Genomic DNA, 15307 nt, shown 5'->3' on the forward strand with positions numbered 1-15307 from the left:
TGACTCTGGTTTCTACGCAGCGAACACACAAGGGAGGGGACTGGGTACACAAAGGACTGTTTCTCTGTGTCCTACCGAGCTGAGTTTATCTGTATTGTGCTGCTGGTCTATTTACACTCCATTGTTTTTGATAGTTAACCTGTCAGAAGGAAGGGAATGATTTTTACCTGTAATGTGTTGGTTTAAATTTAACACGGTACACAAACACGGTATATGCAGATAAGATTAAACTGTATAACACACACCACATAATGGACATTACCTGAATGGTGATGCTTGAGATCCCCTTTCGTCAACATAAAGGGAAACCGATTCAGCTTTATTTGCACTTTTTACCCGGCAATCAATTTTCTACTTCCTTGGATTTTGTTGATTGAGTTTCTGTCAATCTTCACGTTGTGTACTCTAAAACTCCAAATGCTATGACTGGTCACGTTAACTATATGGTTAATGGTTAATTAATTTGGGTTAATTTGTTATATAGTGTTGTACTTGTTATTTTTTCCTCTTTTTTTTGAAAGTTCAACGTGCTCGTGGCTGATGTTAAAGTCCGATCAGATGTCACAGACTGTAAAAATGACTCCCCTGTTTTAAAATGATCAAGTGTCACTCTAGCACATCTCCAACAACAGCGTATGCTACATAGACACAGTTTCAGACACAGTACAGTTGTCCTGAATGGGGAAATTAGCTGAAGAGATCAAAACTATTTTTTGTACCAGGCTGTAAACATGTTTATTTCTGCTGTGGAGTTGGACATTTTAACCTGGGGGCTTATGGAGACTGACATGTTCTGTAGCCAGCCTCAAGTGGCTGTTTGAGGAACTGCAGTTTTTGGCACTCCTGCGTCAGGAGGCTGTTGCATGCAAATCAAATAATTTCAGTAATACTCCTCTCGTCTCTTGCTTTAGGTGGTGAAGATCCTAGAAAAACATGATCCCCTGCGCAGCAGCTCCAACCTTCCCTCCTTGAGTGTCATCAACCTCAGCGCTGGCTCTAGCGGCGGTACTCGTTTCGGGCCCATCCCCGGAGATGAGGCGAGCGCGGTGCAGAACTATGTGGAGCACATGCTCTTCTTGCTGATGGAGGAGGAATGCGGACAAGCCGGCGCTATGGGCCCCATCCTGGAGTTTGTGGTGATGGAGAACGTGATGGAGCGTCTCTTTGTGTGGAGCCTCCGCAGGGAGTTCACAGACGACATGAAGCTGGAGCAGCTAAAGATGTACGAGATGCTGGTGGGTCAGGCTCACCAGCCTCTGCTGCATCACAAGCCCATCCTGCGGCCACTCATGATGCTGCTGTCGTCCTGCTCGGGCACCGCGACTCCGCAGGTCGAAGCCGAGCTGGTGTTGCTCCTCAACCAGCTGTGTTGCGTTTTGGCAAAGGACCCTTCAATACTGGAGCTGTTTTTCCACACCAGCGAGGATCAGGGAGCCACCAACTTCCTCATCTTCTCCCTGCTCATCCCCTTCATCCACAGGGAGGGCACAGTGGGCCAGCAAGCCAGAGATGCACTGCTGCTCATCATGTCGCTGTCTGCTGAGAACGAGCGGGTGGCCAAACACGTCGCAGAGAATACATTCTTCTGTCCGGTCAGTCCCAAATGAGGAATAACCCCTTCCTATCGCTCTTATGCACTTGGTAGTTTTGGGTATCCCCTGACTGATCATTCTCAGGATTTTCCAAGACCCTTGGCATCATAATGAGGCCAAAACATGCGGACGAATTCATGCAGCCACTTGAAATGGGGTTAAAACATCTCTGGCACTGAATGTCACAAATGTCTGGCATTCATAAGATTATGTCACGGTTGCAAACTAATCCCATGCAAATAATGCTATTTACCGCAGCTTCAGACATCGCAGTGAAAAATAGCTTTTGATGCGATTCCAGTTGAACAACTGGAGTCTGGATTTAATTGGTTCCACTGGCAAGCTACAAGGATAATCCTATAGAGGATGTATACATCAATGCAACACTAATGATGCACTCATCTTGTAGTTAAATTAGACTGCAGTGCTGTAGACTGTTGTTGTTGTTGTTGTGAAATCCTACCTACTATCCATTTGTTATGTGGACAGCCTGTTGACATTAACGCATTAATTAGTGACCTAATTACCATATCATAATGACTTTAACAGGAAAGTTATGGGCAATAAAACTCTTTGCTGCTCAAATATTTATAGAGCTGACCTGTAGGAGGCATAAATCCATATGTATGTGGCCTTACTGTGCGAGGAGGAGCAGGCGGGCTGATATGTAGGCTGCTGCGGTGCTCTGCTTACATCTGCATCACATTATCAAAAGGTGAAAGAGAAGAGATGATTTACAAAAGTATTTTGCATCGTGGCGAGCAGGAAAACGCTGTTATAAATCTGTGAAAGTAAAATGGACTGCAGAGATGCCGTGCGCATTTCATTAATGCCGTACACTGCCTCATTAATGTTTTACGAAACAACTAATATTCTCTCCGTAATCATTTTTATTTTTCATAACACTTTATATTTGACACGATGCAGGTAAAACTTCCGTTTGTTTTTACCGTGTAGCTTTGCTACAGGCTGAATAAAATGGTACTACAGTTTAGCATCAAACATTTTCATGAAAACACTTTATTACAAACATCTTTTACAAGCTATAGTGTCTGCATGGATAGACAGAGGTTCTGTAGTTACTGGTACATTTATAAAATGGATAATTTCATGACAAAACTAAAGTCAGGCAGTCCAGGCTAGCAGCTCTGTGTGAGCTAAATGCTAATGTCGAGCTAATGTTAAGCAGGTATAATGTTCAACATCTTAGTTTAGTACATTAGCATGCTAAAATGAGCTAATTAGCACCATTGTCAGTATAAAGAATGGACAGTGTACGCATGAAAAGCCATTCTGAAGTGTTGTGGCCCTGGCTGCCACCGTGTGTCAAAGCGGCCACACTAATTATGCACAACTTAATATAATTTGAATGAGTTAAATAAAGATTCTGACTCAGTACAGGTGTCATGAACAGAGAAATTATCTATAGAGACCCAAACTGTTTTTTGTACCAGGCTGTAAACATGTTTATTTCTGCTGTGAAGTTGGACATTTTATCATGTGGGCTTATGGAGATTGACTTGTTTTGTAGCCAGCCTCAAGTGGCTGTTAGAGGAACTGCAGTTTTTGGCACTTCCACATAGGCTTCACTGCACAGCCATGGCGGTTGCCATGGTTCACCGGAAAGTCTCTGCTCCTTAATTAGTATCATTGCAAACACCTGCATTGACCGTACTATTTCCAAAATGGATTGCCATGAAATTCAGAACTTTTTCACAGCAGCCGTCTGATATTTCACTCAAAACTGTTGATGCCAGAGGACAAGTCAAAGTCATTAGAATACAAAATCTGGGAACAATGAATGTATATACAATTTCTAAATCAGCTATTTGACACCCGTCTCTCCTCTCAGGTGCTGGCCACAGGCCTGAGCGGCCTGTACTCATCTCTGCCCACCAAGCTGGAGGTTCCCAATGAGGAGTGGCACTGCCTGCACAAAGAGGACTGGCTCCAGATGCCGTCCCTGGTCCAGTTTCTCAATTCGTTGGAATTCTGCAACGCTGTTATTCAGGTGCGACAAGGCTGCACACACAGCATGAATTATGTATTCACACATGGCAAACGACTGTAACCTTCTGCTTTACTGACATGTGGCTGTTCCCAGGTGGCCCACTCTGATATCAGAAACCAGCTAGTTGCTTATATCTACAATGGATTCCTTGTGCCTGTCCTTGCACCAGCTCTCCACAAGGTTGGTAGCTGTCTTCCTTCCCCTCTTCACCTCCATATAATGCCTCATTTGTACAAATATTCCAGGGAGAAAGACACTAACAAAGCATTACACTTGCTCCTCAGTAACTAAACTTGTTGTTCTGGATGCCATTTGACTTATTGCCAAATTACAGAAGGTGGTTTGATTGATCATCTAATTTCCCCAAATGTTGAACTATCGCTTTAACTATCACACTCCCCTGAGCAAAATAATTCCTGTCATTAAAAAAATACTATTATTGTTTGTTTTATCTGTGCAGGGCTGAAGAAATAGTGTACACAAATGAATACAGTAATAAATGAAACTGTGTAGCGAATATTCACATTTAAGATAAGATAGACTTTATTGATCCCACACCGGGGAAATTCACTTGGTGGATAGAAAAATACTCTAAACAGGGGCGTCCTGGTGGCTCAACTAGGAGCGACGCCCCCATGTAAGGTGACCCGGTTCTGAGTCCGACCTCTGGTCCACAGACTGTTCCTTTATTGTGTGTCATTCCCCCTCTCTCCTATCCACTCTCCTGTCTGCTCTCACAAGTTGAAAGCCGTCCAGAGTTCGAAGTGAGTTCATTCAGTCACGTCTCTGTGATGCTACACTCTTGATACTCCCTCTGTAGCCTGGTAAGAGTTGTTAGCTCTTCCATCTCATTGGGGAGAGATCTTACGTCCTCCATGATAACAGACGGTACTCATGGTTTGTACCGTCTTAGATCCAGCTCTGCATCCCCGTCTTCTTCTTCTTCTTACTTCAGCAGGGACCTCCAGTCTTTCCTCAGAGAGTATGCCAGCGCTGCCTTAACAGCTGTTCAAGAGTGCAAACAAGAGAGCTGTGGCTTTATTAATAGTTCACTTGATGTATCATGTAGTAGTCTGTATAACAGAAAAAGGCAAATCACTAAACTCCATAGTTCCAAGTCCATATTTGCGCATAAAACAGATGGAGATTGCTGTCAAAAAATAAATAAATACTGAAAACACAAAGAAGTGTTCAGAGCTACTGTGACTGGCTGCCACCCACGCGGCACCATGGCACATTTATATACAAATATCCACGTAACATCCCTCCATCTTGCTCTAAGCTGTAGACATTGTCAGCAGATCTTTCTCCGGCGTGATGTTTTTATTTGTTCTATAAGTTGACCTCGTATTTCTGTCTTCCCACCTCCTGTGTAGCTGACCTTAGAGGAGGTGATGACCACCACAGCCTACCTCGACCTCTTCCTGAGGAGTGTGTCCGAGCCGGCCCTGCTGCAGACTTTCCTCTCCTTCATCCTCCTCCACCAGCATGACAACGTCCACATTTTAGATACTCTAGTCAGCCGCATCAACACCCCCTTCCAGGTACAGGACCTGGAACCTTTTCTTGTTTTTGTTTTAAAAAACACACACACTGTGCTCAAATACAGCTTGACTCATGTTTAATAACTCCTGTAAAACTACGCCAGAGGCACTCGGGAGGGGGGCCCACGGTGAAACTTTAAATGTCAGCAACCAAAGCCGGCAGGTTGTTGACATGGTGATGGTGATATCAGCACAGAGCACAGCAACTATTTTAACACTGAACTATATGTTGGAACATCTTGTTCAAATATTTTGGCAGGGGCTAAAACATTAAACATGAAAATGTGTTCTTTGCCGTTTGACTGTATAAATGGCTCAGGGAGTTCCCTCCAGTGTTTGCGAACCTGTTCGACACGCCTGAAACTGAAAAACAAGTGACATGTTTGCTTTTTAAATTTGACTCCGAGCCAAAAGAAACGTTTACCCAACATGCAAATATTCCACATTTCATGTATTTTATATCCCTGTCTGCTTTTTTTTATGTTCATGATGATGTTTGTCATGTTTTTCATGCTTTTGAGTTTTAAGCACCTACAGTTTAATTTCAAACTTTATTTTTTAGAAACAAAACTCTCAATATTGAGTTCCCTTGACCTTCTCTACTTTACTACTTTACTTTACTGAGGATAAAATCTCATTTCTAGCTTTACTTTACACTCCTGTCAGACCACTACTATGGTCCAGACCACTGACACTATAAAAATTGGACAGCGTGTGCGTGACATCACATGTCTGTGGCGCCATGTTGGCGTTAAAGTTGGTTAAAGTTTGACTCTTTTTCAGCAGGCCCTGCTCAAAACTGCCCAGTTCAACCACAGTCTGATCTGTTTGCATAGTCTTAGCAGCTGGAGTTACGAGATAAGAGCCACTTTACTTTAGTGTATTACTCAACGATAGTATGATGAATGGATGGCATATGCGTGACGTCACCCACTGGTTTCTGAAAAGCCGTTTTAAAGCGTGTGGTGGCACTGACTGCCGCCATTTTGGCAGTTCTGCTTCTTCCGCCTCCCGGGTAATCTAAAAATCGGTGAAGACGTTGAGTTGTCATGAATTGGAAAATTAGTTACACAGAACTGTTTTTGTACCAGGCTGTAAACATGTTTATTAATCCTGTGAAGTTGGACATTTTAACATGGGGGCTTATGGAGACTGACTCGCTCTGTAGCCAGTCTCATGTGGCTGTTTGAGGAACTGCAGTTTCACAGCCACAGAGGTTTCAGTATTAGAAAAGTAATCCTCAGTTGTTCTCATCTGTGTCTTTCTGTTCAACTCTCCAGTTAGGCACTGTGTCACTGGCACTTTTCCGCACTCTCATTGGCTTATACTGTGAAGATGTGATGCTGCAGCTCATATTGAGGTGAGTGGCACAAACACACACTGACTGATCCCAGTTATGAAGCGTGGCACATCTAATTGGTTTTAGGAAATGACGAGTTTTTACTTTCTACCTCCCACCATACGGAATTGTGTTACCATCTGTCTCTCTCCCCCGCACTCTCCTCCTTCCTATGACCACCCGTTGGTTTTCCTAACAGGATCCGTTCCCATCTGCCTCCACAGGTACCTGATCCCCTGTAACCACATGATGTTGAGTCAGAGACGGGTGGTGAGGGAGAGGGACTGCTACTCTGTGTCAGCAGCCAAGATCCTGGCGCTGACGCCATCCTGCTGCTCTCCTGATCACAGCCCCCCGCCCCTCCGACAGCTGGACTCCATCCTCTTTTCCAAGGGTGCAGAAACTCCCAACAGCAACAGCAACGACACGGGTAAGAGACCGGACACTAAAGGACCATTTTGTCCGGTTTATTACAGTTTGGATCTTATGTTTACAGTTTTGGAAATCATTTCAATGGGTTACACATTATCCTCGCCAAAGAAATCTCTCTGATCTGGGAACAGGAAAACATGGACACAAACACAAACTATAATGAAGTCCGATGGGACAAAAAACATGAGGACAATCAAACAGGTTGTAAACAAGCCAACAGTATTTAAACCGCTTGATTTAGAGGTAAAACATACATTTTGCAGACCCATAGTGTTGGTAATAATCCCTCACTTCACAGGAAATCTAGTTACATTGAGAAGTTGATCAACCGACAAATAATAATTTTAATATCTGGCCTTTGTTTTCTCTTCCAGAGAAGTTTGGCTGACCAGTGTGTTTGTTTACAACACGTCTGATCGTTGTGTTTCCTGCCGTGTTTGGCTTCGGCGATATCTCTACATTCCCAGATCTCAGTGATTCACTTTGTCAGGACTAATGTCGTTACAAATAGGAATTATGAGCAAAGTTGTAGTGAACCAGAACTATCGTTTTGAAGAGCACATGGTGCAATGTGTGAAGTACAGCTCGCTGAAACGTATCGGGGAAACATTTGTAAGGCCCATTGTCAGCCGGCATCCACACCTTGTGCATGAGACTGACCTCCATCCACCAGCAACACAACCACAAGAGGAAAGCTTGGCGGTTTTGATCTCTTTGAAAGTGCTGAATACTGTATGTGCTGCAGATTATCCCAAATGAATGGCTGCTTTTGAGCCATATTTGTAATCGGCTCTCATGGATGTTTTTTTGCTGCTTTCAAATCAACTTCACTGCGAATTCATCCATTCATAACCCGATCTGAGTGTGTGCTGTCAAACTAAACGGAGCGTAACAAAGGCAAATGGAAAGCCAGGTAGAAGATAGAGTGCTTAAAACAAAAAACTCTGTAGTTTGTAAGGCGTCGATCTGCATATACCTGAGATCTGAGCATATAGCGGGGATGATAAATATTTTATCAAATGGTGAGACCTGCTGTTTCACTGTAATACATCACTTTACCCCCTGTAGCTACATATCAAACTCATTAGTTCTGCTCTGCGTGAGCGATTCGCTGAGGTGCTTCACGACAGCTTTTATCATCATTTCCTATCTGTTTTTTTTCCCCCAGAGGAAAACAAGAGCTTCTTGGAGGAGGGTGATGGCTCCGGTAACTCCTGCACCATCGGCTCAGAAATCTACCTGGATGTCAGTTACCTTCATTACCTCTACGACGCCCGTATGAGCATCAGCAGCTGCATACGGGCCTGCCAGGTTTGGTCAGCGGCGTATGACGGTGAGGATCCTCCTCCTGAGAAATTCCAGCCCGGCGTCCTTGAGGATCCAGGGCTTAAGAGTCGGCAAACCCAGATGGCTCTCAAAAGAGTTCCTCAGCCGCTAGTGCCGCGCCCTCGACCCTGCCCGCCGCCCAGTACAGACCTGCCCTCCATCCCCCAGCTGGAGCTGGAGTGGGATGATAGTTACGACGCGTGCCCAGTGCAGATTGCCGAGTCCCCTGCGGAGAGTAAACCTCCACAGCCTCCTGTCGAGCCCCCACAGCACATCCAGGAGATGAGGAAAACAGCCATCATGCTGGTGAAAGGCGCCTATATCGAGGAGAATGAGTTCCAGGATGACGTCATGGTATATGACCTTGTCGCCAAGAAAGACAGCAGAGATGTCGAGCTCGCTAAACTCAAATCAAAGACGCCTGAATCTGAAGAAACCCAAACAGACTCAGCAGAAGTTCCTCTAAAAAACGGACTCAGTCTAACCCTTCCAACCTCTCTGACGCCTGAAAACAGCAAGAGCAGCTCGGACACAAAGGCCAAAGGTCAGACAGATTGTAATTCCAACCTTCAAAACAACACTACTACTACTACTGCTGCTGCTGAGCTGGGCGATGACCTTTTGGCTCAGTATGAGGAGCTCATTCGTACATTGGACACTGAAGCAGGTGGAAAACAGTTCAAAACTGACGGAGAGCTGAAGAAGCCTGTGATACCTTTGGCGGAGGAGGACGACGAGGAGGAGGAGATGGATTTCACCTCTTTCTCTGCTGAGACTCCAGAGCCAGAGAAACTGCATTCACCATTTGGGAAGTTTTGCAGCGGAAGTGTAGGAAGAAGCCAGTCAGTGCCTTTTACTGGTAAGTTAGAGGAAATCTTCCCTCTATATAAATTACATTCAGACAACACAATTAAAAGATTCCTAATGATTATTCCCTCTGCAGGTCCTTTTGTCAGTGTGCTATTGTCTCGCATGGAGAACATGCTGTCAAACTCGCTCCATGTCAACTTGTTGTTGACGGGCATCCTGGCCCAGTTGGCGGCCTACCCTCAGCCTCTCCTGCGCTCATTCCTCCTCAACACCAACTTGGTCTTTCAGCCGACTGTTCGCTCCCTTTACCAGGTAACACAGATATGTCATGCGATATAAATACATAAAAATGACATGGATAACAAATAACAAAGTTCCATGAGTGCTGATAATAGAGCATCACTGGGACTACACGTATCACTCCACTTTACAGGTGTTTCGACGACCGTTACATTAACGTTACAATCGTGTTCATCATCTATCTTAGATTGTAACAAAGATGAACATATTTTACACTTTTACTGCATACTGCTGAATATGATCCACTGATAATAAACCTGATCAGCCACCGACAACCTTATCATATGGCAGAAAACCCGGCGGGCTTATTTAGAGCCTCCATCTAAAGTTAAAATCTCCCACTCATAGAAAACACAGAATTAACATACATTAACATACTGTACACAGTCTTTTGTCTTCCTTTCCTTCCCCTAGAGGTTAAAACGGTTTTCCCTCCTTTTCAGAAGTGGGATTAAGAATAGAAATACAATAATTGTTTGAAATTCGAGCACAGTACTGTAGCTGCTTTTGAAGAAAATGTAGTAAAGACCGCTCTATGTTTTTCCATGTACAACTTAACAAGAGCGCTTTAATTAGTACAATCAGGCTGCAGATTTTTAGATTATTCTCATTAATTTAGCTTTAATTAATTAAGTGTAAATACTCTCTGTTTCCCTTCAGGTACTAGCCACTGTGAAGCACCAGATAGAAGAGCTGGCTGCTTCCAGAAAAGACTTTCCTGAGCTGATCACTGCTGCCCAACACTGGCTGCTGGCCAGGGAGACTTCCTTCATGGCAGCAGGTAACGATACACCCACATCTAGATTTTTTGTTTCTATGCCAGCTTTGGTGGAAATCTATATTTGTACATAGAACTATGTGTGTGGGGGGAGAAAAAAACTATTATTTAAATAATTCTTATTCAAGCCTTAACCTAAAATCTAAGTGTCTTTTACTCCAGTACATAAAGTGCTGACATTTAAAAGAACAGTTTGACACACTTTCTTTTTCTGAGAATGAGATGCCACGGTCAGATTTGTAGAGAATATAATAAAGCTACTGCAAGAAGCCAGGTAGCTTAACTTTGCACAAAAAACCCAACAAGATATAATGTGTTAATTAGTGAGCTTAAAGTACAATCAGGCAGGATCCACAGCTGTGTAAGTGCAGGTTGTTTTTCTTTCATTCATTTGAGTGGGGGTCATGCATTTTGGCAATCAGACGCTCAGATCAGGGAAACCTAAAAATCCTTTTTAAGATTTGGACAGGACTAGCTAGCATTTCCCCCCCGTTTCCATTATTTATGCTAAGCTAAGCTATGAGTTTGTGTAATCGTACTGAGAAAACTTGAGTTCCTCAATCTCACGAACTTCCCGTCCAAAAATGGGTCAAGATCAAAACATCTGCATTCATTTTCAGCTGTGTTTTGGCTCCTGTTGGGATTCAGAATAAATTCTGCTTGATTTTTTATTTTATTTTATTATTTTTTTTGTTAAGTCATGTTTCTTTGCAGTTTAGCAGCAGCTAAAGCCCGGAGTTTCAAGCCTGTGTTTGAACTAGATTCCCTGTGGTTTCAGAGTTGCACAAGCTACAAAAAAAATAAAAACGTTGTCGGGAGTATGTTTGCGGAAAGATAAGAGCGAGAATTTGAAAGATGGGAAGTTTTAAAGGGAATTTTTTAGTTGGTTAACCAGAGGACTTTCCTTTCTTGTCTTCCAGAAGAGCAGCACTTAGGATTTTACTTTACTGGCTACAATTATTTATAAATGGAGAAATCATTACCAGGAATATATCATGTTTACAAGACATATAAATAAGTATATCCGTGTGTGTTATTTGTTTTCACTTTGTCATTGTAACTTAATAAATTCTTGTGTTCTCAGACAAAAGCGGCAGCAGACACTCCACCCACGGCGAGGCGGGAAGGCTCTTGAAGAGTTCGCCGCCGCCCAAACCCAAAGCCATCTCTTTGGATCGGACAGAAGTCTTCGCTACCGTCCTCTTCACGGAGTTCCTCAAAGAAATGGCTGCCATTGCACAAGAGCACTCCATCTTATCATACATTCCTATGGAAGAGTGATTGTGTCCCAGTAGGCCTCCGTAATGAGTCCAACTTAACTCTTTTAAAAGACTCAAGTTTATGATGGTTTTTCTATTTTTTCAACATTTTCAGGCACTCCTTGATGAAGAAACCTCTTCAAGTGATTTATACAACTATTTTTAAAAAGAATCAAAGCGTATTTATTTTCCAAGCAAAGATAATCAATTGCGTCTTCTAAGAGCGACAGCCAAGAAGGAAGTCCAAACCTTCAGCTAGAGAAATCTCGACCTGTTTGCTGAAGCCTACACCAGCCCATAATGCTCAGAGCGAGCTCCAGGTCCACCAACCAAAGACTGTAAGAGAGATGATTTTAACAAAAACAGCATATTTTTTAACAATCATCTGAACTTTAGGGTTCTGCCTTCGTTCTGAATGTCTTCTAAAACCAGCTCCAACACAACCACTGCTCAGTGTGGTTCTGTTAAATACTCAGGTGGCCTTCCTGGAGAGTCGTTGCCTCTTTGCCACAACATGACTGAGCACTACTTTGAGAGGGCGAATGTTCGTCGTTATAGTAATACCTGACTGGCCGCAGGGCTGGCATCATCACACATCTAAACTTTGTTCTTATAAAACTGTTACATGTCTACATTTGTTTTGGGGGGTAAAAACAGTCGGTTGGTCACTTTTTTGTCTTTACATCGTGGTGTTTCCACTAAATCTTCGTGTGTGTTAGGTGTACATTTGTTTTGGTGTGTTTCTTTTCATTCATGACGGTACCTCAGGAGTTTTTTAATGCACATTCGGTTCTCTCGGTTCTTTGGGTGAGGCAGTTTTCCTCCAATGCACTCCAATAGGTGGTCACATTAATGTTCTTCAAACCAGAATTAATCCTGCTATATTTAATTTGCCTTACTTTAGTGACGCTTTATAATGTACATATTGTAAGAAAAGGACATAGAACACTATGCAAATCAAGGATATTTTGGGTATAATTAAGTTTTGGATATTTTCAGAACAGGGGAAGGGGTATTTAAGCTTTTATGTGAGTTTCTATTGCCATATTTTTTTTTCTCATGAGGTTGTACTTGAGGCTAGTCGCTATGGTCTGTTATCTATTTCGGCATTGTGTCGGGTGTTGTTTTTAGTTGTGGTAAAGCTGGAATCTCACTGTTGGAGTCTCAGATTGTTATAGAGGGTTGGAAATCACCTTCTTATTAGTTCACGTGTTGCACATGGTTGTTAAAATGGAATAATACACGAAGTGTTTTGTTACAAAGCATAAATACCTTTTTAAATTGGTGCCTAAATTATGATTTTAGTTCACAGTTTTGCCTGATTTCAAACTGATTTATGCAGGAGTTACATATATTGTTCTTTTTACGTTTAAAGGTCCAGTGTGTAGGATTTAGCACCACCTAGCAGTGAAGCTGCAGATTGCAACCTACTGAATACTCTCCTACGCCTCACCCTCTCCTGTCAAGCATATAGAAAAAAAAACTCTGGCTGCTAAATTCACATAAAAAACAAAATCTAGAGCCAGTGTTTGATTTGTCTGCTCGGGGCTACTGTAGAAAAAGTAGTAGTGGATGAGGACCCACTTTCACTGTAGATCTAGAGGGCTCATTTTAAGGCAACGAAAACTCGATGATTGAGTAATGAAAACATACTATGATATCCATTTCCTGCCAATAGATCCTCTGAATCTTACACACTGGACCTTTAAACTTAAAATATATAGTCTTTTTTTTTTAAGCTGTCCATTGTCAAGTGTAAAGGAAAGGTCATAGGGGCTGAAGATGTGCAACGTATATTTGTTTTTGTCCCATTATTTCTAACACTGCTTTCAAAAATAATCCATTTGTTACTTGATCAACTGCTAAAAATTCTTAATAAGTAAAAAAAACAAACATAAATCACCATTCATTCACACCTTGATAGAAATATGCAATTAATATAATTTGGACATTTATGCAGAAAAATTGAACATTTTAATTTTTGAATTAAATTTTATATAAAAAACTTTTGGAAATAATTAAAATGGTTTATTCAGGACCTTTTCCCACTTATGAAAATATTCAGACTCTCAGATGATTGACTGCGATCAAAAAGTAAAGATATTTTTGTACAAAACCGTACATTTTATAAAACTATTTTATCAATGTCATCATTTCATAAAACCAGCTAATAAGACGAAGAAATGTATTTAGTTTGGGTTTTAAATCTGGATTGTTTTCTTCCTCTTTAAATCCATTCAGTTAATAAATGGAGTACGATCATTTTGTACCTTTTACAAAATATCTTGGAAATGTATATTTATATCAGTCAAAGCCATTTTCTCAATTGTCGAACACTCCTCTGTCTGGTAAAAGAATGTTTCAGAGCACTTTATCAGCCTTTTCATATTACAGTGTCACTCTGATGACACAGACAGCACAGATTTAGTCTGTATAACAGTCTAACAATCACTGTTTTAACAGCATTGTGGCATGAAAACGGGTATTATAACCAAGATTATAGACCAGTTTCTGTCTCGGTAGGTTCTTATTCCAAAGATGACTTTTTTTTTTTTTTTTTTGGCCTTTTTCTATCCAAGATGTGATCAGATTTCTGTCTGTTGCTGAGGTCTGAGACACAAAGGCATGCCTCCTTTTAAATAAAGACAACTTCTGGTAAATGAAACTTGATGTGTTGACTTTTTTTTGTTTTTCAAACTCGAAACCCGGCTGCTTTACTGAGCAGGTTTCACCTGACGCAATCGATGTATATTCTTTCCTTTTTTGCCGGAGGTGGTTTGTGGCTGTTTGTTCTGCAGATATTGACGTCCTCATTTAATAAACATTTCCTTTGAAAGCAGTCCTTCCCCCCCGGAGACATTTCATTGAACACTAGGTCTTGTTCTTGGGCTAACGCAGGAGCTTACATTCTGCATGCAGTGACTATAAAATACTGCAGAGGTGAAGCAAACTGTGATGGAGAAGCTTTTGACGACAGCTTTTTGCTGAGTAAACCAGGCCTTGTTATCTCATGGAGGCAAACAAGTTATTACAGGGAAGTAATCATGAAGAAACCAAGGCACGCTTCAAGAAATTTGCTGAGGAAAGCTGAACACCGAAACATGTCGAATATGTATTTTTTAACCAAGTTCTACCTTCAAAAATTGCCAGTTTAAGGCACTTTCGTGCAACGGCGAGTGCCTTGATTCTTTTCAAGATTTGTTCAAGCCCTCCACCAAAAAGCACTTTTTTTTTGTACCATTAACACTTTCAAGAAGCTCCACTCCTATGATATCTCAAGTTATTACAGGGGTAAAAAAAACAGTATGAATGCAGGATAAACTGGAGAAAAAATAAACACAAAATATGGGACACCGGGTGCTGTCAGGACCACAAAGACCAACCAGGACTTCTAAGCATTCAGGCTAAAACTACCAAAACAAAATCTAATTATTTTGTAATGAAATGGCTCAAACAGCTCCAGGGTCTGTGCGGTAACCAAACAGGCAGTCTGCAAACAGGTGCAGCAGACAACAACAACTCTTTATTATTATAAAAATATATTGACAACAACTTAGTTTTCAAATAAGGATTATCTCAGATTATACATTCAAATAAACTACACTGTATGTACAAACCATTAGAGGCAGAAAACAAACCGCTGATCTCATTAATGTCTTTTCACTTTTACATGTGTACTGATATCAAAAGGTTAGTTAAGACAAATATTGTTCAAAGGATCTGCTCGTCAATATTAGAGACCTATATGTAATGCACCATGATACAGAGAGCATTACAAGACTGACAGGCTTCAACCACAAGAGGGAGCTCATTGATCGCTCTCCTGCCTGGATGTCTGAGCGATAATGTTTCTGTTAAACCTCTTGATAGAAGAGCATCTGTCATGTCAGCGATTTCATCTCCTGCCTGTGATTTT

At 41.8% G+C, this 15307-nt stretch overlaps 1 protein-coding gene across 1 annotated transcript in view; it reads left to right on the forward strand.

The window, feature by feature from the left end:
- Nucleotides 1-13260, forward strand: part of fhip1aa (FHF complex subunit HOOK interacting protein 1Aa) — a 33115-nt gene extending 19855 nt beyond the window's left edge. Inside the window, exons 4-13 of the mRNA XM_019271778.2 lie at nt 912-1592; nt 3445-3603; nt 3697-3783; nt 4980-5147; nt 6428-6507; nt 6711-6916; nt 8087-9103; nt 9188-9366; nt 10015-10135; nt 11217-13260. Of these exons, the coding sequence (XP_019127323.2) occupies nt 912-1592; nt 3445-3603; nt 3697-3783; nt 4980-5147; nt 6428-6507; nt 6711-6916; nt 8087-9103; nt 9188-9366; nt 10015-10135; nt 11217-11413 (2895 nt within the window). The 3' untranslated portion in view covers nt 11414-13260. The remainder of the gene's footprint in view (nt 1-911; nt 1593-3444; nt 3604-3696; nt 3784-4979; nt 5148-6427; nt 6508-6710; nt 6917-8086; nt 9104-9187; nt 9367-10014; nt 10136-11216) is intronic.
- Nucleotides 13261-15307: the final 2047 nt, after the last annotated feature.

The sequence above is a fragment of the Larimichthys crocea genome, chromosome X, assembly GCF_000972845.2.
Source record: "Larimichthys crocea isolate SSNF chromosome X, L_crocea_2.0, whole genome shotgun sequence".
Lineage (NCBI taxonomy): Eukaryota > Metazoa > Chordata > Actinopteri > Sciaenidae > Larimichthys > Larimichthys crocea.